Source organism: Solea senegalensis, linkage group LG5, assembly GCF_019176455.1.
Source record: "Solea senegalensis isolate Sse05_10M linkage group LG5, IFAPA_SoseM_1, whole genome shotgun sequence".
Lineage (NCBI taxonomy): Eukaryota > Metazoa > Chordata > Actinopteri > Pleuronectiformes > Soleidae > Solea > Solea senegalensis.
Window position 1 is genome coordinate 5038387 of NC_058025.1, and position 24010 is coordinate 5062396.

Here is a 24010-nt window from a genome sequence, read left to right on the forward strand (position 1 = left end):
TTCCATTTCATGCATATAATTTATTTTCAATAATATAATTGTAGTTAATAGAATTTAAAATGTCAAACTTAATTTTCAAAAAGTCTAAATAGTACTGCATATGATATTTATTAACATTTGCATGTTGCATCTTTAATTTAGGCCTGCATTTAATGATTATTTTCAAGTGATTAATCTGTTGCTTATTTTCTTCTTTAATCAAGTGTTTGTTTGGAAAATGTTTAATGTTTAACATTTTTGATTAAATGTTGAGTAAATGTTGATCAGTGTTACTCAAACCTGGAAAAGTCTTTTTTTGTCCCCAAACCAAAATAAATTATTGGTCAAACAGAACTAAGAAACCCAGAAAATAATACATTTAAAGGTTAAAAAATCCTCAAAAACACTCCTAACACACCAATTATGAACATTGAGTAATTGTTTCAGCCTTACTTTAGCTAAAGCATTTCTTCACAAACCACTGTATTTTTTTTTCCAGTGATTTACACACACAGTAAAAGATACACATGCATATTTTATCCCTCCAGGATGTGCACCTGTGTGCACTCTTACATTTTATTCACCTGCAGAAAAGACATGCATATTGCCAATTAATCACATATTTTTTTCTTCTTCTGCCTGCATGTGTCCCTTCCTAATAGGGGAATGTTGACATGGCAGCCTGTGAACCCGAGCCCCAGAGTTGTCCCGCCGTAACTTCACTCAATCTTCCCTCCCGTGTTACTAAAACAAGGTTGGGCCGATGGGATTCACTGTCCTGTGTTCCTCTGCTCTCGTCTCTCCTCTCTCTCTCTCCACTCCTCCTGGCCTTTTGCTGTGACAGGGCTGCCGATGATACAGATCCGCTGTGACATTTTACATTGTGCTCCCTAATTGCAGCAGCTGATACTGGAATAGCTCATGATACAGCTGCATATTTCCTCTTTTGTCCTCTCTGTGTCCCCCCACCCTTTTTTTTAAGAGGTGGCAAGCATGGAGTGATGTACTGCTTTAGACTAATTGCATTGTTCACTTGTTGTCTGATGCCGTGCTGCCATTAATTTAACCTAAACTTCATATTTTAAAATTGTGTTACGTGTTCATTTGCAATTTATTGATACATACAAACAGTTATTTTATGTAACACCAACCAAAAATAATAAGAAATGCACAATATATGGTGTGTGTGTCTATAGTACCGTGTCTTACTTATCTTTTATCTGTGTGATATGAGTGTTATTTGACCCACGTAACCTGCAAAAGAAAGCAAGTGCCACACTATTCAACACTGCCCCTCATTTCATCCATCACTGAAAAGAATATAGGTAAATTTTTCTTTTTTTACCATACATGTGCAGCCCCTCAGCCTAACATACCAATAATACCAATGCTTAAAAATACAGATGTCAAATGAAAAAAAAAAGAAAAAGATTTAACTGCAGGGCAGTTCCATAGCAAGATGAATTAAAGTCACAAAACTCAAAACTTTAAAACAGATTTTTTTAAGCTGTGTGCTTTTAAAAAAAACAACCCTGAATTCCAGCCATTAAACAAGTAGACAAACGGTATTATTGGGCCAGACTTGTGTCATGCGTCCCTCCCTGTGCTCTGGTGCCGTGTCCTCCAGCGTCTCTCGCACACAGCCTCCGACTCCTCAACAGAGCGCCAGAATAAACCTGTGTGACAGATGCAGCTCTAATTATACAGTTGTTTTAAGACTGTCAGGTTGCAGGGATAAGGGAGCCAGCCATTTGGGGAAAGTGAAGGAGGAGGGTGTAGAGAGTGGGAAGAAGGGAGGGGAGGCGGGGGGACGGTTTGATGGACGGACATTGTAACACCAGCATCTGGTGATAGCTGCAGCTGCCGTATCGTTTTCCCACCGCCAGCTTGCCGGCTAAATAAATATTGCCACGATCTGTCTTGTACTAGCAAGTGTAAATTACTTTAACACGTCAATAACTAGTTTACAATGATGTTTTTTCCTGCCATTTCAGAACATATATTGATTTCACATTGCTGTTAAATGGCATGAGCATTGTTTCCCCCCTCACTCTGCACTTTGTTTTTTTCCCCACACACACAGACTCCCAGTGAACTTGACAGGAACAGGGGAAAACAGGGCTGAAACCGTATCGATCCCGCAGTTACTCCCCTTTTTCACTCTATAACCAAATAGAAAATTAAATATTGTGCTTTTTTATTATTTCAGCTTTGTGAGTGTTTACCTTTTGTGTGTTTTGTGTGTAGGACATGTTATGTTTACTACAGCAAGTGAAAGTACTTTTTTCTTCACCGAAGGCGTTGCGTATGCATTTAGTATAAAATGAAAACCTGTCTCTGGAAATAGATAGTGTATCCATTTCCCCCCCCCCTTGCTTTTTCAGAATAGAAGACGCAAACGTGGTGTCAATGTCACAGTATAATTGTCATTATATGCTGTTTTAGTATGCTCCTCAATAGTCGAGAGAAGTAATTAGTCAGGAGAAGTGGATCACTATAGAAACAAAGCATTTGTGTGTGTGTGTGTGTGTGTGTGTGGGTGAGGATAGACAAACCGTAGAATGTACAGTATGTCAGAGGCTTTGTGGTTGTTTCTGTGTGCATGTGCACACTGCGAAGGGGGAGCAGGCGCGTGTGTGCGTGCGTGTGTTAGTGTGCACCCACGGAGCATCGTCGTAGGCGTGCTTACACTTCTATAGTCTGTGTCTATTTTCATTCATATGGGTTGCTTCTCTAGAGGACAGATGTTGGGAAACCCACAAAATCAGAGCCGAAGCCGCACTATAATCACTGCGATTTTAATCAAGGTCTCACATTGTGACCCACTTATTTTCGCACAGTGCTGATTGCACGGCAGTGCAGTGACTAGCATTACAAAAACGGCAGCCTGTGATTAACCTTCACATCATATACATGTCCCCTAACCAGCATACGGCCAATCCTAATCCCAAAATTACACCCACTTTGGGCTGGAAAAACCTCTCCCTTTGTCAAATTTAAAAATTTTTTCCCTTCCTCATCCTCTCATCTTAATATCGTGCTATGATGAAGTCTGCTCTCTGCTGATGACCGAATCGGAGAATGTCGGGAGCGTGTAATACTCACTGACATCTTTCTGTCAGACAGAATATTTTTGGTCAAGTGTGTACAGACACAAAATATGATACAAATGAAATACACACAATTCGTTCTCACATTTGTGTGAGTCTAGATACGCAAGCCGAACCCCCTTCTTTTTGTCCATTTTCACCAGTGTTATAATTTGTACATCAGTGATAATAAAGCAGACTGATTATTCATTCTCGTGCTCCAACACCATTTAATTGTGTAGCAGGAAGACTCCAACGTGAGGTCAGCAGGGCTCTCTCTCTCATTTACACACACGCACACACAGAGACACACACAGAGAGAGGGACACAGTCAAACACACAGAAATCTCTTTTCTTCTCTCCCTCCCAGATGCTCTCTCTATGCCTTCTCAAATGCCCCCTTCCCTCCCTTCCCCGAATAAAAAAAAAAACATGCCCAGACTGGAATTTGCCAAAATATCCTTTCTCCTATCAAACACACACTGTGCCTCATCTCGGTCCCTTCCCACTTACTCCTTCAACATCTTAATTAATACCCCTTAGGAGGCATATCGCCCCGCAGAGCCACAGAGACTCACAGACGTGGTGGATATTCCCCCTGTAAACGTTCACCACAGATGCTGCGGTTCTGTAATTTTGAACCACATCACTGAACTATCTCTTAACTAATCAACACTTACCAGGTTAAATTAATTGGTTCATGAGCAGTGGTCAGATATGATAAAGTTTGTCCAAGGCTTCCTCCGCTTTGACGATTTGGGTACTTAAAAAAAAAATCTTCTCAAGGTTGAGTACAGTATGCAAACACTTAAAATGATGAATGTATATATAAAGTTAGACGGCAGTAGATCTTGACGATGTCAATTGCCTTGTCCTAATGTGATCGTGTTAATGAAATGAAATCTTGTTTTTTGATAGCTTGGTTTTAGGGCTGAGCGATATACTGTATTATACAAGTCAGCTTCAGTTCAATATTCACTGCGTCATGGATTTAAAACATAACGTCACTCTTGAGAATCTAAGACTCCATTTTGAAGCCTCGAGATTTGCGGTTTGACCTCACCTCCGAATGGACAATACCAGCTGTCAATCACACTGATGTCCACTAATATTTATGATTCTTTCTCATCTAGTTTCTTCTAAATGGAAACATAATAGACTAACCCTAACCCTTGCAATGGATACCATTAACTCCTCAGGAAAACGTTTAGTTATGTTATAAATCAATTGCATAGTTCTTTTTGCCGCCACTACCAGGGTGGTTATTGTTCAATATATTTTTACTTCTGGGTTGTCCTCAGCCTGAAAACCAGAGAATTACGTCCACTTGTTGTATTGTGCCATGCAATATCACAGGACCAATGTGTAGGATTTAGTGGCATCTATGGGTGAAGTTGTATATTGCAACCAACCGAAGTGCATGGAAAAGGACCCACTGTCTAAGATAAAGGACTCTTTGTATACTGTAGTAATGAAAACACAAAAATACTTAAATTTGAGTTAATAACAAAGTAATGAAAATATCATTTGAAATTATAATTTCCCTCTTAATTCTAAACACTGGACATTTTCTATATTCTGATGCTGAAGTAGAACAGTTTTTCTGATTTTCCTCCAAGCACCACCTGAGGAAGATGTACTGTACCACAGTTTGAGAAACATGGGCATACATTTGTGTAACACACAAATATAAACATTTTTGTGGATTGGTGATTGCATGGTTTCAAGTTGATTTGGATTTGAAAATGACTCATTGTTCAGCCCCACTTGATATTTTAATAATCTTCAGATTGCTATAAAGGCAGAGAGGGCATTTATGTCCCCTCTGTATGACAGCCATGTCATACCTGTGGCTCTACAACAGTGTACCTGGTCTCCCTCTGCTCCCCTCTCGCCTGTTCCTCCTGTTCAATAGCTAATGGACCGGTGTGGTTTCCAAGGGCCGCTGCAGAAATGTTCTCCTGCGGACATCTCGTAAGAAGTGCCCTCAGCTGGTGCCTCCATCTGCCATTAGGCCTCTCCACACTTTTTATCCCTAGACCTCCAAGACCTCAAACTGCCAAATGAGTTGAATTATGGCCAGTTATGTGGAGTGGACCTGTCGTCACAGGGGAGAGGCTGGAGTCAGTGCAACTAACCACACTCCTGACCATTAAAAGGCAGCCTGACACTGCCTCTTCATCTTCTCCCCCCCCCTTGCTCTCAAAGGCCGGTGTTGCAAACCCTTGTCCCCCAGAGGAGAGAGACATAGCACAGCCGACAAAGCAGTGAGACAGGCAGGCAGGAAAACAACCAGAGCATCCCCACATCATTGAAATTAAACTCTTCTTTGTTTTTTAGGAATTTCATTTTTCCCATGAATTTTTTTGCCCTATATCTTTGCCCTATAAATTCACCTATCTCTCATATACGTCTTCCCTCCATGTTCTTCAATCACCCTTCTTGCCAGGTTTCTTTTTTCCCCTCCCTCTGCCCTGCAGCTATGTGGGTGGGGTTTCCGGGTTATAACTCCACAAGGTTAATTGTGGCAGCTAATACAAGTGTGGCTACCAGGGCTTCGGCTACTGTATTAAAGAGGTCATTTAAGTAGAGCAGCGCTTCGCAGTCACATGGATGCTGACGAGGGTTAAACAATTAGTTGTTTTTAAATCAAAAACCGCAAACAGCGCAAGTTCCAAATTGCAAAGGCTGCAATTTTAATCGTTCTATTTTTGAACGGCAGGGCTGCACCAATTAATCAATTGCTAACATGATTAGCTAATTAATTGCCGGCTCCTTTGCCAATTTAAGATAAAAAAAGCCAATATTGTTATTTCAGCTTCTTGTGAATATTCCACTTAACTTGCACCTTGATGACAGTAAACCTGCATTTTATGGCCAAAACAGCTAATTAATTAATCAAAAGAATAACTAAATACATAAAAGTTCCCATCCCGGCATTTCATGCAGTTATGTGGTGATCTTGTTTTATAACTTGTTTTATTTTACTGCGAGTAATCGTCAACTCCTTTTATAATCAATTTTGTATAATTTTTCAGCTTCTTAAATGGGAGTATTTTCTGTTTTCTATGCTCCATATTACAAAGAAATACAAATATTTATTAGTTGTAGCCCTAGTTGCAATGTATATCAGACAAGATATTTTACCTAAACCATTCAGCCCTAATCCTAACCAGGCCTGCCAAGAAACCACACTCACAGGACACATACACACACACTGAATTTGATCTGTCACAATAACAGGAGCATCATGGCATGATGGATACAGCCCTCTCCCCCCTTCTCTCTCTCTCTCTCTGGTAATCTTGATGCAGTGTGTAATGTTTGCTGTAGCCAGCGGCTGAAATTGAATGAGTGATACAACCAGAGGTGCTGGGATTACTGTGGGCAGAATTGATGCTATCTGTCCAATGATGTGTTATTTTGTGGAAGTGAGGCAACAAACCGGAGAGAGGAATGGTCGCCGCGCTCTGTATGATTTTACAGTTTAAGTGGTAAAAGACAAATAGAATAACTGTGATGTGCTAGCAGGGGGGTTGTAAATGGTTGAATAATTTCCCTTGATTTCAACATTCATTTGTCTTCTCCATACAGTCTCTTGCGAGGGCTTCACGTTCCACTCTGAATGCTATTTATCCCTCTTGTCTTATTCACAGTTGCAGCATGGGCTAGCTGAGCGCCCGTCTTCAGAGGTGTGTGCTCTGCTCCTCTAATAAGGATGGCTCAGGAGAGGGTCAGAGGTAAACTAACGATGCCTCCTATAGATGCTTCTTCCTGGAAGCTTAAGCGAAGGGCTGAGCAGGGACTGGGCTTGGGAATAAAAAAAGTGTGTGCCGCTTTGGGACTCGGGCAGGCAGCACCTGAGTCAGACGTTAACCAGTGAAAGGACTACATTCAGCTCTTTCTGCCAGTTTGGAGCAGACGCCGAGGGTCCTGGGCTATTGTTGTGGGGTCAGGTTCCATATTGCTAGAGCAGCTGACAGCCATACATCACCAATTCACCAACAGATGAGCACTGTAAGGCTGTAAAGTTCTGCTTTTGCAGGTTTTAGGTTGTTGCCCAGAACTTTTCAATCATATTTTCAATAGTGATTTTAGTGGATTTCCAGAAGGTGGGGAAGTTATGACTGCACTGTATGTTTTTCCATTTACTTATATAGGAACTTTGGCAGGCAGCAATTTATCCTGGAGCATCAGTCGTTATTAAGTTACTTCTATATGTTTTTGAAGTTAAAGATTTGCAATTTACATCATAAATGGGTTTATATTGTGAACAAGACATTGTTCCATGTCAATACAGACACTACGGGCTATTGTGAAATTCTGTGAAATATTGTCACAAATATTGCCCACCAACTTATAAACAGTTGCTTTTTCGCAAAAAAGAACATGAACTTGTTTTGACTTGACCAGCCCCCTGTTGACCAGACTAAATACTCTGAGATTGAGACTCCTGCATCACTTAAGAAATACCCAAAGCCGTACCCACCACCTCAGGTGAGCGTGCAGAGCTTTCTGAAAGGGGGGGCCTCTATGTCCATGTTCTTTCAATTTTTATTTCCATTATCTCACTACCTCACTCATGTTTCGGTGAACTGGGGTTAATTCCTTAACCTACATTGTTCTGCCATCTCACTTTTACTAGCTTAGATCTTATCCTTCGTGATGTAAAACTCATCACTCTGTCATAGTGAACTTACTTGAAAACGGAGATTTGTTTATTTTGAAAAGTTACACTACAGTTTCAATTCCAGTGGTAAATTAAAAGCGACTAAAAGCATTACACTTATTACTGTTTTTGTTTAATGGTTGTACTGTAGGAAAATTCTTCCTTGGACAGCACACAGCTCACTCACGCTCATTCGATATGCAAAATTTGAAAATGTAATTTACAATTTGTGTTTGTGTGTAATAAAACACAGTGGCACTTAGAGAGTGTGCTGTTGGCTTTGAGGGAAAAATTAAATAAGGGCTATTTTTCTCCCCTATGTAAACAGCTGGCAGCATCCCATGCTTGCACAATTAATGGGCATCTAATTGGCAATAATCTTTTTTAAGCAAATTTAGAGTAGGCAGTTGCCCCTGGAACAAACAGCTGTTTGGTGAAACCTTCTGGCAATAAAGCATGGATGTTTGAGGAAGTGGCTGATCAATGCTTGGGGGGGGGCTGGTTCATACAAAAACACTTGCATTCCCGTCTATTGGAAAACAACTGCTCTGTTTTTCCCTTCTGAACAGGGCTAGTGAATTTATTGTGTGTAGCCTGCAGAAGCATATGATGCAAATGTTACTGTAGACTTTACACCTGGCTTTAAAATGTGTTTTCTGTGAACACCCGAGACACATTGTCTGCCACACATTGTGATCACATTGAACAGAACTGTAAAATACAATGCGTCTCTGATGTGTCCCCGCTCCACCTACAACAACTACATGAGCAGAAATACGTTAGCGGCTCCATCACAGCTAACGTGAAAGGGTCTCTTCTGCTTTTGTCAGTTTTACGACTTCTGTCCCTGTTTTGAAAAGAAAAGAGGAGTCCATACAGTAGTGTGTACTTCACGTGTGGCTAACACAGGATGTGACATTGCAGTCTGCTGCTGGAAGTCTTTGCAGAAGAAGCTGGGCAGGGGACGTAAGGTGGGGATGATCGGATAGCAATCGGATCTTGATGTGGACACCGTAGATGCATGTTAAACCCAGGTGTATATGCCTGTGGTAAAGAACTACCCGATCAACTACCTGATCATGTTGTGTTTGAGGTAAACTTGTATCACACTTCTTATTGAAGGTTGTTGAAGTTTTTGAGTGAATGGTCTGTCAGTGAGAACATCTTGTATTAAAGCAATTGTAGGTGTTGACATTTTGTGAAACAGGTTATTATGTGTATCCAGAAAACTTGTAATTTCATGATGGTTCAAATGGAGGTAAATCTAAATCATTGTGGACACTGTACATAATGTTTCAGTTCGAGTGTCAATAGTTAAGACTAAGGTAAAAGGGAACCATAATAATTTTCACACTGATAATTCCTCTGTGTTTCAAGGACTTTATATTGTTTTGAGTGTAATTGTTGAATTTTCTATTGAGAGCATTTAAGGTCAGTCATTTGCAGTATGAAACTATGGAGTAGAGATTTACTTCGACAGAGTGAAACCCTGCCAAGGTCACGATTAACTAATAAAACACTAAGAAAACGCACAGTAATGGCAGGAAGGACAGAAACTCTTTGGCTCGCCGACAAGCAAGCAGCGAGCATTGAATTAAAAGAGAAAATGTGCCACGTAACTCCTCTGCCCTGACATTACTCCACCTAAAAAGCCAAATAGGACACAATGGTGGGAATCTAGTGCATTTGAAAAATGTACAGTGAGCGTCTCTCTGACATTTGTCTCTGTGGCCTCTCGTATAATGCGCAGATTAGTTTAAATGATGAAGTCTCTTCAGCTTTAAGCCGTCCCTTCAATGAAAGGTGCAATGTCGGGAGAGAATGAATGTGTGGGAGGCTGAAGAGTAATGTCAAACACCCTGATTGTGAGAAGGGAGTGGATTTAAAAGGCATTGTTTGAGCTGGAAGAGGTGCCTTCCATACCACTGGCTGCCATCTTATCGCAACCCCCCAACAGTGGTTTAATCTGTTGGTCGAGTACGCCTGCAAATAATTTCTCCGTGTCAGACAGACAATGGAGCTGCCACCTTGTTGTGCATCATGGATTACTGTACTGTACAGTGCGTCCTGTCCCACCCCAACACAGTCCCATCTGACAAAGGACTTATTTGAATATCCGTCCATGGCTAATTTTGTATGTGGGAACACGCACAAGTATAGGCTTATATACATAAAATCCGCACAAAATTAACACAGAAGTGTTTGCACGCAAGCATACACACACACATCTCTGTCTGCATATACCCCCGTATTAGAATTAATTTTGAGGGTTACTTGTTCAATTAGTTGATGTTGAAAGTCAGGAATTATTACTAAAATGTAAACAAACTGAATGGACTAGATTTAATTAACTCTGTCTAACCTAACACATAATTACATGAAAGCACAGAGTGAGGAGTGGGGGGGTGGGATAATGGAGTTTTTTTTTTTATACCCTTGAACCTTAACCCCGCTTTTCCCATTTGTTTATCAAATTAATTTAAGCCAGTAGATTTGTTATGCTTGGGCTTAAATACACATAATCACCCATTTTAGCTTCATATTACACTTGTGCTAAACCTCATTAATCCTCAATGTTTATCATGCATAAACAGTGTTGTGCTTTACACATCTACAGAAGGAAGGGTCTTAAAAATGTTCTTAATCAAACATGTTAATTATTCATCGCCATTGGATTTTTGTTAAATGCACATTTGCCCTTGTTTTTAGACAAACATCATTGAGTGACATTAAATGACACTGAGGGATGAGTTTGCGTCTCAAGAACAAATCTTGAAAAGTAAAAGTGAATCCATGTAAATATCTACTGAATGGAGAATGACATGAGCCGGTGACAGCTGTGCTCCATCTCCTATGATGATGTGTTAAACAAAACACTGCCCACATGTTTGCCCTAAACTAAGTAGCCCTTAACTGCTTGGACAGACAGCAGGCTGTTGCACTTTATGTATTTGTTTATTTTCAAGATAAGGGGCCTCTTTTATGGATAAGCAGCTGACGCTCCAGCTCTGTCAAGCTGGGACAGGCCGAGCGAAGATAAAATGGAGTCTGTTAATCTGGTGCCGGTGAACAGAGAGAGCGATGTTATTGACCTACGCTGGCAGCAATGTGTTTCAATTATACACCGCCATCCATTTGTCAGGCACGCAGAGCGATGGAGGGGGAGGGAGAGGAGGGACACGGAGTTCAGGCCTGGGTTACAGTCATTCTCCATCACTTATGATGTGTCTTTGGAAAGCACTTTAATTGAATTACCCAATTTATTCTTCAAGCAACAATGCCCCGGCCCGGACCCATGACGTGAGACAATTAGATACAAGTTTAAAACTGGGCAGTTTGCATACTTCATCTTTTCATGGTATACACAGGAAAGGAGACAGATAACTTATGCTGACTTTCCCCCCTCTCTTCATCCGGAATGAATTCTATTAATGTGAGTGATTCAACCTTATCATGATGCTTTCATTGTACACCTTCTTTAACGCTGTTTGATGTGCGGTGTAGTGAAACTAAGATATGGCAAGTGGCTGCTTATATACGTCTGTGTATGTGTCATGTAGGACCGCATCTGGTGATTTTTGTCAGCAAAATCTCCCTGTGGCTGGCGTGGTTTCAACGGCCAATTTAGATTTTTAATACAACTTGTGCTGAACAAGTCACTAAAAGATAACTTCAGTTCAGGGTTTGTCTGGGTGCCTGAAATCCCTGAAAGAGCATGAATTTTTAAAGTTGTGTTTTCAAGGTTTGAAAAGGGCTTGAATTTGAAATAAACAACTGGCTGTCTGAATAACCCTGACTAGATCATCAGTCTGTCAGGTTCAAAGTCACTTAAATCACCTTCCTTCTTCATTCTAATGCTCAGTTTGATCTTCAGCTGCCTCTTTCGATCATGTCTACATGTCGAAAGGAATTGAGTTGCTGCCATGTGATTGGCTGATTAGATATTTACTTTGGAAAGCAGTCGAAGAGCTGTGCCTAACAAAGTGGTCAGTCATTGCAAGTCTTTACATTTGTTTTTCTTTATTATGTTATTATGAAACACATTTCTTGTTGTGTATAGCACAATATATATTTATATATATTTTATTGTGATAAAATAATTTGTATGCACAGCTCTATTTTCATAATCCTTTAGTATGTTGATTATTTCCTTGATTGATGGAGTACTTGTTTGGTCTATAAAATGTCAGAAAACTTGAATTTTTTCCCAAACCTGGAAATGATGATGTTCTCAAATATCTTGTTTTGTCCACAAACCAAACTGATTAAATTTTAAGGATTTATTTGTTATATAGAGCAAAGAAACCAGAAAATATTCACATTTAAGAAGCTGAAAACTGTTAAAACTGATAAATTGATTATCAAAATAGTTGACAATTAATTTAATAATAGATTAATAATCGATTAATGGAATAATCGTTGCAGCCGTAATTGAAATTGCTTAATTAACAGGTGCTGAATTTGACCTTGCAAAAGTTGCACAAACCGTCTCACCTGATGCACAAGCAGTTTACTTTTAACCAATGCTGGAACTCTGTGTGGTTGTTGTTAATTCATTCAATCCATCATAGCCCACACATGGAGTGCACTTAACATAAAAAATAGTTGCTTCTTAGTTTAACATCTCAGAGTCCAAAATGCAGCCACATTGTTAGTTTGGAATGGTTTTCGCAGAGTCTCCCCGCCGTCTTTCAAACAGATTTTCTTGAATATTTTCCCTAATATTTGCAAATTGCACATGGTTGAGTGTGATTAATTCTAATCAAGTTCAATTTATTCGGGTAGAGCAGCTGGAAGAGGCCTAAGTGTTGTCTGTGCTCTGTCTGTGAGCTGTCTGACGAGACGGCGAGGCTGTCGATCACCTCGGCCCCAGTTCCAGGTGTAGGGAAGGTGCTTGTGTCAGACGCGCACTGGCCTACTTGCACTCTGGCCCAAACACCTGGCTCTTCACCAAACTGATTGTCAGTTTATCCATTTTCACCGAGACAACAAGTGTGGCTGTCTGCCTCTGCTATCTGTGTCTAATCAACAGCGTTGCTCTCCCAGTATCTCCGCCGCTCATCTTGTTAAGGGGCGAAGAATAGTGGGTAGAAATGTACTCTCTATAAGCATGTAATGTACACCAATTATGGTAATTTGCGGTGTTGCAGATGGTCGAGTGTTGATTGCAGCTTTAAGATCAGGAGAGGCCGTCTGAAATTTCGACGTGGGAGTCACGTGACGCTCATTACTGCACAACCTCGACCAAATATCCCTTTGTCACTCGTCATCCATCTGTGCTTCCTGTCTCTGACAGATAAAACTATGCAGAACTCTCGGCAGCTGAAGCACAGAAAGTAACAAACACTATCTATAGTTTTAATTGGCACTTTCCAAATCTGGATTTTCTTAAAACATTCAGCTTCGTAAGTCCTGCAAAATGAAAATTACTTAATGAAGACAGAGGGGGAAATAATGTCAATTAATACAATTCCCTGTTATCGATTTGTTTTTACAATCACATGATATATTCTGAACATTACACCAAACAGAATCATCTCAATGTGTTCTTTTTTTTTTCTTTTTTTTTCACGTGTCATTCTCTCTTGACACTCACTTTCTTGGGGGATATGGAGAGCTATCCGCTCCAGGGGCAGGAGAATCCACTCCAAATGCCAGTCCTCTATGGGAGCAGTGACATTCGAAGTGTGCCAAGGTGTGCCGCGTGTGAGTGCATGTGCACTCGGCTGTAAATTAATCATCGTCATCAGCCTTGATGCTCTTTGTTCCAGCGATCGAGGAGAGTCAGTTTAGTCCCCATCTTCTTTTTGGACGGCGCTGAAGTGAACTCATGCTGATGTCCAAATGAATGGACTTCTTTCACAAATCCACGACCATTGAACTCTGGAGACAGAATATTGCCTTAAGTCTTGCGACCTTTGTGACAGAGGGCTTCCTGCTAGGCATGATTCCTGTTTAGTGAATAAGTGGGGTAATTATGGTGTGGTTGGGGCTGTGCAGCAAATGTCACCAGCAGATAAACAGTAGGAACAACCCTTCCATGAAGGCCTGATTTATCCACCCTGGACCCCCTGTAGCCTGCAGATGAATTAGGAGCGCTTGGGTGTAAAAAAGGGAAGGAAAAAAAGAACTAGCCTCTCTTGATTTCACTGGAGTTCAAGGATGCATATAATTGGAGAAAGAGTAGTTAGCAGATAAGGCTCCAGGTTAAAACTTACTTTGTCACACACCCGATGATCTCTCATGCTCGGCTAATAGGCAGCTGCTAATTTGATCATTGGATGCCAAGGCAAGGCTCGTGTGCAAATAAATATAGAGATTTAAGCATGTAATTAAAGTTGTTTCAATACACTCAACGTGTGCAAATATAGTTTTAAAACAATCTGCAATTTAACATCACAACACACAGGGGTCGTTAATCCACGGCTACCTCCATCACTATTTTATTTTGTGACTTTGGTGTTTGGAGTTTCCTGTGAGCTTAAATAGCTTTTTTTTCTCGAAGGACTTTGGTGCAGGAGAGAGTTGTTGACAAACTTCAGTTTCTAGCTGGCAAGGGCTGTCAAATAATGAGATAAAGTGGCAAATAATATTATTAAGATAAGATTCTGTAGACCTATACAGGAGCAGGGTTGTTGACTTCTGTTCTGTTCTTTCGCATTCGTGTTGAGTCTTCAGGGCCACCGTACACGCTGGTTCACGAAAACTGCAGCAATGACGTGTCACTACCAAATACAACTGCACTTCCTCAACTATCCCTTCTACGATTATTCCTCACACTTACAGCTGCTATTAAGGAGTGAGAATCTTATACTTCTCCATTCTAACCGCCCCGCCCCAACCCCCCCCTCATCTCTGTGTCTCTGATTGGTGGACGAGACCACATCCATTGCAGTCCATTAAAGAGTGCCCACTCACGCGGGACTGCAGTGCGGCCCTTATAACATCACGAGCTGGGGGAAATGGGAGAGCTAGCAAGTGTCATTCCATTACCTGCTGAAATGGATGCCCCTGTATCTCCTCCTTGATTAGCTTTGTCTCGAATAACAATGATAGCTTTAAGTGTGTCTAATTGAGGCCGGGCTCACCCTCCCTCTCTGTGTGAAAGTGCTTACTCATTTTGTCTGTCCTTTTAATAATTACATTATCATTTTACGCCACTGCCGGTTCCTTGGGAAGAGGGCTGCCGCTCGTGTTGAAGTGAAAGCTCATTATTGGAGCTGAATTATGTGCAGTTTATTGATCCCCATGGTGGATTATGGTGCTCTAAGTTAGTCTAGACAGAATAGTTAGCCAGATGACAGAGAGGAAACGTAGAGGTCTCTCGGGATAGATCCCTGGGCTCAGTTAGCAATTAATGCCTGCCAGGTAATGGAATTTAAGTTTACACTAAATCCACCAATGCCTTGACATTTGAAGTGCCTTATAAAAAAACATTAGCCTAATGAGACGGTCGAGAGCAGCAGGGGGATTCTTTTATACACTGTTCCTCTTTTACACTTTTCCCTCTCTCTTTCCGCCTTCATCTTCTTATCACACGCCATACAAGCACACAAACGCCCACCTATCGCGACACTGTATCACAGTTACTTCACATTAAACAAAGAGCATAAGAAGATGCTTTTGCATATGATTTTTTTTCTCTCACTCCTGATTGATTAACAAGATTGATTGATTGACTCTAGTTGGGTCCATTTCCCAGACAGGCTTTGCTAATCTCCATCTTAGGTAGGTTGGGTAAGGGTGTTTGTGTGATGAAGCACACAATGAGTGGGGGAAAGGCCAAAGTGCTGAGTAAGAAGCCAAGCAGGACATTCATCTCTATAAAGCCGAGGGTCCGTTTGAAAGCTATCCATCATGATCATGATGAACGCAACGCATTACCAGCGGCATGGCCTCCATGTCATCCTCAGCCAGCAGTAGTTTGTCCTTCAGTGGACATGTGGGAGACTGTAGGCACAAAGTGGTGAGGCATGACTTTATTACCTGTGTTTGATACGAGAGCTGCAACTAATGAGCATTTCAATAATCGCTTAATCTGTCGATTATTTTCTCGCTTAATCGAGTACTTGTTTGGTCCATATAATGTCAGGAAATGTTGAAAAATGTTGATCAAACCTCAACCTTATCATTTTCTCAAATGTCATGTTGTCTTGTTTTTCAGCTTTAATGATTTCTTTGTGATATGGAGAAAAGAAACCGGAAAATATTCACATTTAAAAACCTGAACAATCAGAAAGTTGATTTCAGTTCTTAAAAAAACAAAGAGACAAAAAACATGGAGAGGTTATTTGGACACTAAATTGATTGTAGGTGTGAATGTGAGAGAGAATGTTTGTTTGTCTCTCTGTGTTGCCCCTGCAGGCAACCTGTCCAGGTTGTACCCTATCTTTCATACCCTATGTCAGCTGGGTGGCCCAGTCGACACTGAATGAATGAATTTTTATCTTTTCTTGTCTTTGTTTTTTGTGGACCCCACGAAGAGTATAACTGATGCTCCATGTCAGCTAATGGGTATCCTAATAAACGACAATAAACAAGGCAAAACCAAAAACAAATCTGCTGCCCAGATTTTTTAAAATTGGCATTAAATAGAGAAACCTATTTTGGGTAATTATTTTTAATTTGTTAAATCTGCTTTAAATTTCTTCAGCTGATAATGACACTGCCAGAGTGGCGATGAGTAAACCAAAAGACAGCCAGGCAGCTAAATTATAAGCTGAATCTTTATTACCATATAACTTTTTAATATAACATAACATTTTATTTTGAATTTAAAAATAAAATGTATATACAGACTATGAGTTCTTTATCAATTTTAAAGAAAATCCCTCCAGGTGTTGAAAGTATTTATCTATCAAATATTTTAAAAGTCAGTGTCAGTATGACCTCACATTCATTACATTCTTGTGAGAGCGACACATGTGGAATGCCCGGTGCAATCTTCACGGCATCTGACACAAAACTGTTTAAGTCAAAAGTGAAGGTCAGCGTGACCTCACAGAATACGTTTTCAGTCATATCTCAAGACTCCCTGTCGCCAATTAAGATGAAATACACTTGACACCTTTAACTTAATTGCTTTAAAGTCTTTACAACATATATTATACAAGTCTGGACAAACATGGATATAAACTGCAGCGTGGCTGGGTTGGCAGAGACAAGGCCACACGGCAATAATTCAAGTTTATTATTGATGTTTAGTTGTGTAGGGACAAGTATATGGCAGTGCCACATTCCGCAGCATTAAAGCCTAAGCTAATTGCTAAAGCCTATTGGATTTATCTCTCAATAAAATCCATGTCCATCTACTTAGCCGAAAAAAAGTGTTCCCTTACATGTGTTCACACGCACACACACACACACATAGATTCATACACACTTTACTGGGGCAGGCTGCCAGTTGCTGAACTCCACATTAAAAGATGGCCTTAATGAAAAAATACTGGATTGTCAGGCGGCGAACTGCACCTGTTAAAGCAGCCTTGAAGATCCTGGGAGCGAGACAACTTTACCTCATAACGAGGCCAATATCTACCTCAAAGCCTTTCTGTGCCTTTTGTGAGTTTTACCATGTCCTTGCCTCATAAGCCTTGATGATGTTAGTAAATACATACGGGGGGAGCATGGATAGTGGGCTGTAATCCACACTACCCCTGGATGGAACGACGGGTGAGGGAGCGCAACGGGGAGAGAGAGATGGGAGAGAAGAGATGGGAGCAAAGTGGCTGATTAGACTGGTTTTACTCTTCCTCTGCCGACCTAGAAAAACACTGCAGCCCTGACCTTGCATAGCAGAGCCCTTATATATCTAATGATCTCTGAGTGCCCTAATGATACAATGTGTTCTCGCTCCCACTCTTTCCCTCCATTTTGCCTATCTTTCTTTCATGCCATCCTCTCCCTGTTTTCTGTCTTTTCACACAAGCTTTGTGCACATACACACGAGTGCTGTGGTACGCGCACACACACGCACACACAGACACACAAAGTACACGGCCTTGAAAAACCCAGTCAGCAGTTTGGCCTAGGAGTCTAGCAAATGAGCTGTCCTATTGAAATAGAAAGGAGAGTGCTCTGTGCTGCAGAAAATGCTGCTATAGCAAGCCTTACAGAAGAGGGACAGAGGGAAAATTACTTGTTCGGACAAAGAAACATGAGAATGTCCTTTCTCTACAAATGTACCAATTTACATTTAGACGGAGCAGATTACATCCATTTCCACCATTCTTTATTTCTTCCTGCTCTTCTTTTTTCACCCCCCTCCTGTATCTGATTCCATTATCGTTCATAAAACACTGTTAAGTTCTGTAAAAGAGAGGAAAAAAAGAAAAAAAAACTTAAAATTGTATATATATGTATACATACATATATATAGACACATATGTGCTATAGATATATGTGCTGTATATATCATTGATTCATTCTCCATTGGTTTGAACACTTACAGTGTGGTTGGACTCCTGTGGTTTAATGGTGACGGTGCTCCTTAGCTCTACCACATCAAAGATAACTAACCAACCATGGTACCCTCTTACATTCTTAAAGCACAAAGCTGAACATGGTGTAATCCTCCTTTATCCCACATCGAGAGGTACAGTATTTGTGTATGTTAAAGATTCGGGTGCTATGACGCGTCACAGTCGGTAATATTACCAATAATAAACATGTTTTACATGTCATTAAGGTTTCAAGTTTCCCTGACCATTGTGCCATTGTGTAGAAAACACCTTCCACTGGCTTAAGTCATTCATTCTTGCGTCTAATTCCCCTCTCTTTGGCCACTTCTAGCGTAAACCTCCATTTAGTTCTGGTATTCCCCCTCTGGCTCTAAACCCACCCATAGTAATTAAGATTCCATTCTGCTCTGAATAGGAATGTTAAGATGGAGGGTTATCACTGGGCTTCTGTAGGCTCACCCAATGAAACACCTATGGTGACCTCTCTGATTTACCCCAAAAGCAGTTCATTCCCGTCTCCCCGTGATACTCCCATCATGGTCATCTTGTTGTGTGGTCTCCTCTCTTCAGTTCTCTCATTACTCTCCGTGTGAAGGCATGGGAGGTGGGTGGCAGTGGAAGAGTGGGGTGGTTGCAGAGGAGGGCCTCTGTCCCTGGATGAGTGAGTGTGGATAAGAAGTTGTTTGAATTCATAATTGTGCTCTTGTGAAGGGGGAGATTTGTAAAGCAAGGCTGGGTTCATTGTGTGGCAGTGCGAGTCCAGTGGAGGGTGTGAGACGCTCAAAGCTAATGTAATCTACGCTATTAGAGAGGGTTAATTAGCTGCTGAACTGGAGCCTGAAGAGTAGGCCGGACAGGGGAGACGCTGTGAGTGCGACACAGAGAGACAGAGAGAGAGAGAATAGGGCGGGCGGGCGGGCAGCTGGGATCGAGAGGTCTTCAGGGAGTCATTAGAGACTGCTTGTTGTAATACAGCCACACAGTCAATAAGGCTCCTCTGAGGAGTAGAAGAAAGACATGGAGGGATGAGTTCACACCTCAAAAAATGTTTGCATGTCAGCAGCTCTGCTGCTGTACATGCATCAGATATCTATTTTGAAGGCCTTATTTTTATCTTCTGCCATATCAGCAACAGTGTGCAACTTGTGGTGATTCATTATGTTTTTTGTTGTTATTGATTGTTATTATTCCACCTCTGTTTGTGAGCTCAAATGATGTAAACTGAAACTATCAGACTTAGGGAGCATTTGTATGTATACAGTGGCAGCAGCAGCAGCATGGGGGAGCAGGTCAAGAAGTATTTATCCTGTCAAACTTCTACAACTGGGTTTTTTGGGCAGTTCTAAAACAGTCTACTCCAACTTTCAGTCGACTCCAACCTTTTTGCAGTCGCGTCACTTTACTAGCTCAATATTACTGTGGCCGTCTTGACATAAAACAAATGATTTTGTGTGTGAAGCACAGGAATGTCGTCTGTAAAGCCCAGCAGCCCCACACATGAGGATAATTGACCAGATTTCTGTCCCGATCGGGCCCTTCCGACAATCGTGGGGCCTTCAGATTTAAGGCTGATTTGAAGTTGATTTGAACAGCTACAAACTGACAATACTGGTGGTTTGCCTGTACATTTATATACTGGTGTTATGTGTCTTGACTGGTGGTCCTGTGTCTTGACTGGATCGTCTAGTCTGTGCTTTCTCAGGAATAAAACATAAAAAATCGGTTAGAAGGTTTGTTGTGTCTGTGGTCTCCAACGTTTTTTAAAATCAAGTCAAATTTGAAAATCCTCTAATGGGGGCAGGCTTAACACAAGCTCTAAACTCTGCAATGTTGAGGAACACAGCGTTGAGTGGAGCCAATAGGTGTGTCATTTATTATTGTGTGAACTATTTTGGCAGTGGTTTGAATATAATAGAAATTGTAGAATTACAAAATTAGCCTAACTGGATCCTATCTGGATCAAATGTCTTGTGGAACAGTGATGACCCTTCCTGCCAGTGGTGTAATCTTTGACCGTATGGAAATATATTCTCAAAGTATAAACCTTAATCTGTTATTAATTTGTAGGTGAAATATTCCATGTGAAAAATTATCTACTTTTCCTACCTACACCTAAACCTATTATCTTTGCCACTTATTTAATTGCTCTAAAAATACCTAAACAAAAAGTGTTTCTTCTGTGTGTTTTCTTCTTCTTCTTTAGCACTTTATGTAGGTAATAATCCAAGGATTAAAGTAGATCATGCCCCCCCTGCTAGAAGTCTATTTGTTTTTATCACTGTGTCCTCTAGTCGTCCATCCTTTGCTGCCATGGGTCTCTTGTCGCTCTGAGCAAAACTTCACTTAAGATGTGTAGTAAGTGCCTCTTCCCTTGGCATTCTAATGCAGATTAATTACTTTCCCTCGCCCAAGTGATCCATTTTTTTTGTTCATGGATGTTTTTGGCTTTTTCTTGACCTTGGGGTGAAGAAAGAAAGAGAGAGAGGGAGGAAGAAAAATCCCTCACCAGTAGACTTATACCCTCAATTTAATAGCCGAGTGAGGTGTTTCTCCAGCATCATCAGATCAATGGAGAGTAAATAGCCCACACTTCTTGTTTCACAGTGCAGTATTGATCTTTTCCTCAGCCTCAGCTTCCCTTTCCCCGGCATCTCGTGTCTTTCAACCCCTGGGACTGTGCTGATTGCCATAGATTGGACAAGCTAACAAGCGCATGATGAGGAACCCGGCTTTCTTTTCTTCTCATAGGCTGTTTCATTTTTTTTCTTTTGTGGCACTGGCATGAACACACACACACACAGAAAAACAGACATACACATAGGGACTTAAAAACATCAGATCTACACAGCTCAGTGCCATGAAGGAGTCTGCGTTTTCTTTCTTGTTGCCTCTGTTGTTCACCTTGTTCTGTCTTCATTTACCCGGAGAGGATCTACTGTTGCTGTGCCTATCTTTGGGATGCTTTTCCAGTCTGATGGAGTACAGCAACTTGACTACAGCGCAATTTGGAGATACAGTTTGCTTCTTCACCTCACTGGGAACTTTATTTTTTCCCCCCCCAGCTGGCACCACATTTGTTCCAAAGTCTTCCATCATCTCTGAAAATATCACAAGTGGCCTGTGGAGAGCGACATACCCTGTTTGCACTGGAGGATGGCAGTGTGGCGGCATGTGGGTAAGTTCAGTGTCAGTGCAGCAGACAGTTTACCCAAGAGGGATAGGAGGAGAAATGAGGAGGTTAACCCCTCCCCACACACACCACAACCCCGCTGATATTACTGCATAAGCAAATTAGGGTCAGGGGGGAAAAAAATCGAAGGGTTGTGTGCATGTGCGTACATTGATGAGAAATCATTGGGTATTTAAACTTGTGCCTTGTGTGTGTGTTTGTGTGTGTATTCGTTTGTTAGCAGATATGTGTGTGCAAGTGCTTGTGTTTGTGTCTCTTCATTTCTGCCTGGCATGCAAAGTTGTAATAAATCTTGTTGAGTGCGGGTAAGAGGTGCATGTGCTGCTGTGTGGTTCACAATCAATATGAAGTGTGTTTATTGAATCCAATAGTTGTGTTTGTGGGGAAGGGGAATAAACCAGCTGGAATAAGTGATCAGAATTGCTTTTAAGGCTCATTACCAGCCTGTCAGGCATATGGATCTGCTTTTAAACAGCTGCACTGTGGAATGGACAAGTTCACGCTTGAACACAGCCAACATAATGTACTTAAAGCAACATATTTATACTGTGTACCAAGTGCAACTCATTCCTTCAATCAGGCTTTATTTGCTGAAAGTTTTGTTAGCGTAATCACTGAGGTTGTTATTAAGAGCAGCTCAGGTTTATTTATGTATTTTTCTGATATTAGGTCCAACATTTTTTTAGATTGAGGTAATTTGGTACAATATTTTGGTCAGCTATTGTATTATTACAATTATTCCCAGAAGAAAATAGTTTAAATTGCCATGTCTGCCCTGCTATTATGTAGTTGAGTTCCAAGTATAAACATGCATGATCTGATTATTATTGTATTTAAAGCTGGTTCTTGAGTTAAGTTAATGAATGATATGTTCATTTCATTTTCTAAAAATGAAACTAGATTATAGCCACCATAATGTAGATAGATGTGTTTGCATAGGGCTATGAACTATTTCGTAATGAGTACAGTGCTTCCAGGGTTCCTTGAAGTCCTTGAAAAACATCACCCTAAATAGACAAGTGTCATTGAAAGTGCTTGAATCGTGTGCAAACGAAGTTCAATTGATATTTAGGTAAAGGTCTCCCGCCGTCGATGCCCCTGTGTTTGTTATGACGCCATACTATACATACGATATACACAGACTATTACTAGCAGTGTTGTGGACACTGTCCACTGTCTCTCTCCACCGTTGACGTGAGATTCCATGCAGAACAATGAGCGATTGACGTTAAGCAAGAGAGAGCAAATGACGTGATGTGATGCCTGGGAAATGTCTCACCAAAGACAGATTACAAAGACTGACTTTAACCAAGCTCCCAAGGACAGTCACTTTGTCCAGATGCAGAGCGTGCTGCAAATCAATAAAAGTGGACGCCACCGTGGACAAAGTGGCTCTTACAAGTTGCCCTCCCATCTTATTAAGCTGTGTCAGCACTTTTTTGAATTTGAGGGAACTCGCCCTGGAAAGTCCTTGAAAAGGCCTTGCATTTGATGTCAACCAAGGTGTGGGCACCCTGTAATTCTTGCATTTGAATACGAGCAGAATACCGAATAGTGCACCTCCGGCAGAAAATGTTCTTAATAAAATCAAACTAATATCTCTGTCAAGATGAGTGGACAGTGTGCCGAGTTGTGTTAGACTGGGCCTTTTCTGCCAATGCTAATGAATTAATTAAATGAGCCAGCAGGTTAATTGATACTCATAATTTGAAAATATGTGTCTATTTATTTTTTAGTGTGGTTGTTCGCCTTTTTGGATGTGTGTCAATTTAGAGAAACTGGATATTTCAGGAGACAGAGGAAGATAAAAGCAGGTATAATTACACTCATCAGAAAACCAGACCAGCACACAACATTCTTACTAAAGTAATCAATATCCTAAATAAATTGGCATTACCTGTCGTCTTACACACACTCATGAAGGCGTACACTCCCATTTCTCTCTGAATCTTCCCTCTCCTCTTGGCTTCCTGTGTTTGCATGTGATATTTTAGGTGACTCTGGGAGGGATGACAGTTCTAACTAGGTCTATTAGGTAACCCTCAGGGTGCCCTCAACACTGATTTGAGCACCATTAATTTTCTATTATGGAGTGCTAAAGATGTGCCCCTGCACAGTCATTCACCTGGCTTATTGAGTCTCACACACACCAATTGTGGACTTTTCCAGCGTAGTGTTGCTGAAGGTTTAGTGCGACCCTCTGGGGAGCTAATTTATTATTTGCAGATATTGATCTGGCAGGGCAGGCCAGCCAAGCTGTGGCCGATGTTGACTCTGCTCTGGCCTGTGGCGAATTTAACCCTTTCCACTCCGAAGGAGACACATGATAGATGGATGGTCAGCGGCTGTGGGAGCGCTGCTATTAGTATTTGTTCTGATTCTGTTCAGTTGTTTGTTTAAATGTGGAACTGATGGAAGTCATTTGCAATAAAGAAGGGGTAGATTTTATCGTTCTGGATATAAACCTTGTTTTTTTTCCCCCACAAAAGAGACAAATAAGCAGACACACACATACACAGCCACACATGCACACACACATACACACGCACACTGTCTGGCCTGTCCAAGGGAAATAAAATCACAGTTAAGAGGAAGGAAAACAAATTTAGAAGGTCATACAAAA

The 24010-nt window shown here is 41.0% G+C and overlaps 1 protein-coding gene across 1 annotated transcript in view; it reads left to right on the top strand.

Annotated features, from left to right (window-relative positions):
- The window catches only part of LOC122768958 (ultraviolet-B receptor UVR8-like), a 324378-nt gene that overhangs the window by 65452 nt on the left and 234916 nt on the right, over positions 1–24010 (top strand). Inside the window, exon 6 of the mRNA XM_044025185.1 lies at positions 21260–21372. Within this exon, the coding sequence (XP_043881120.1) occupies positions 21260–21372 (113 nt within the window). The remainder of the gene's footprint in view (positions 1–21259; positions 21373–24010) is intronic.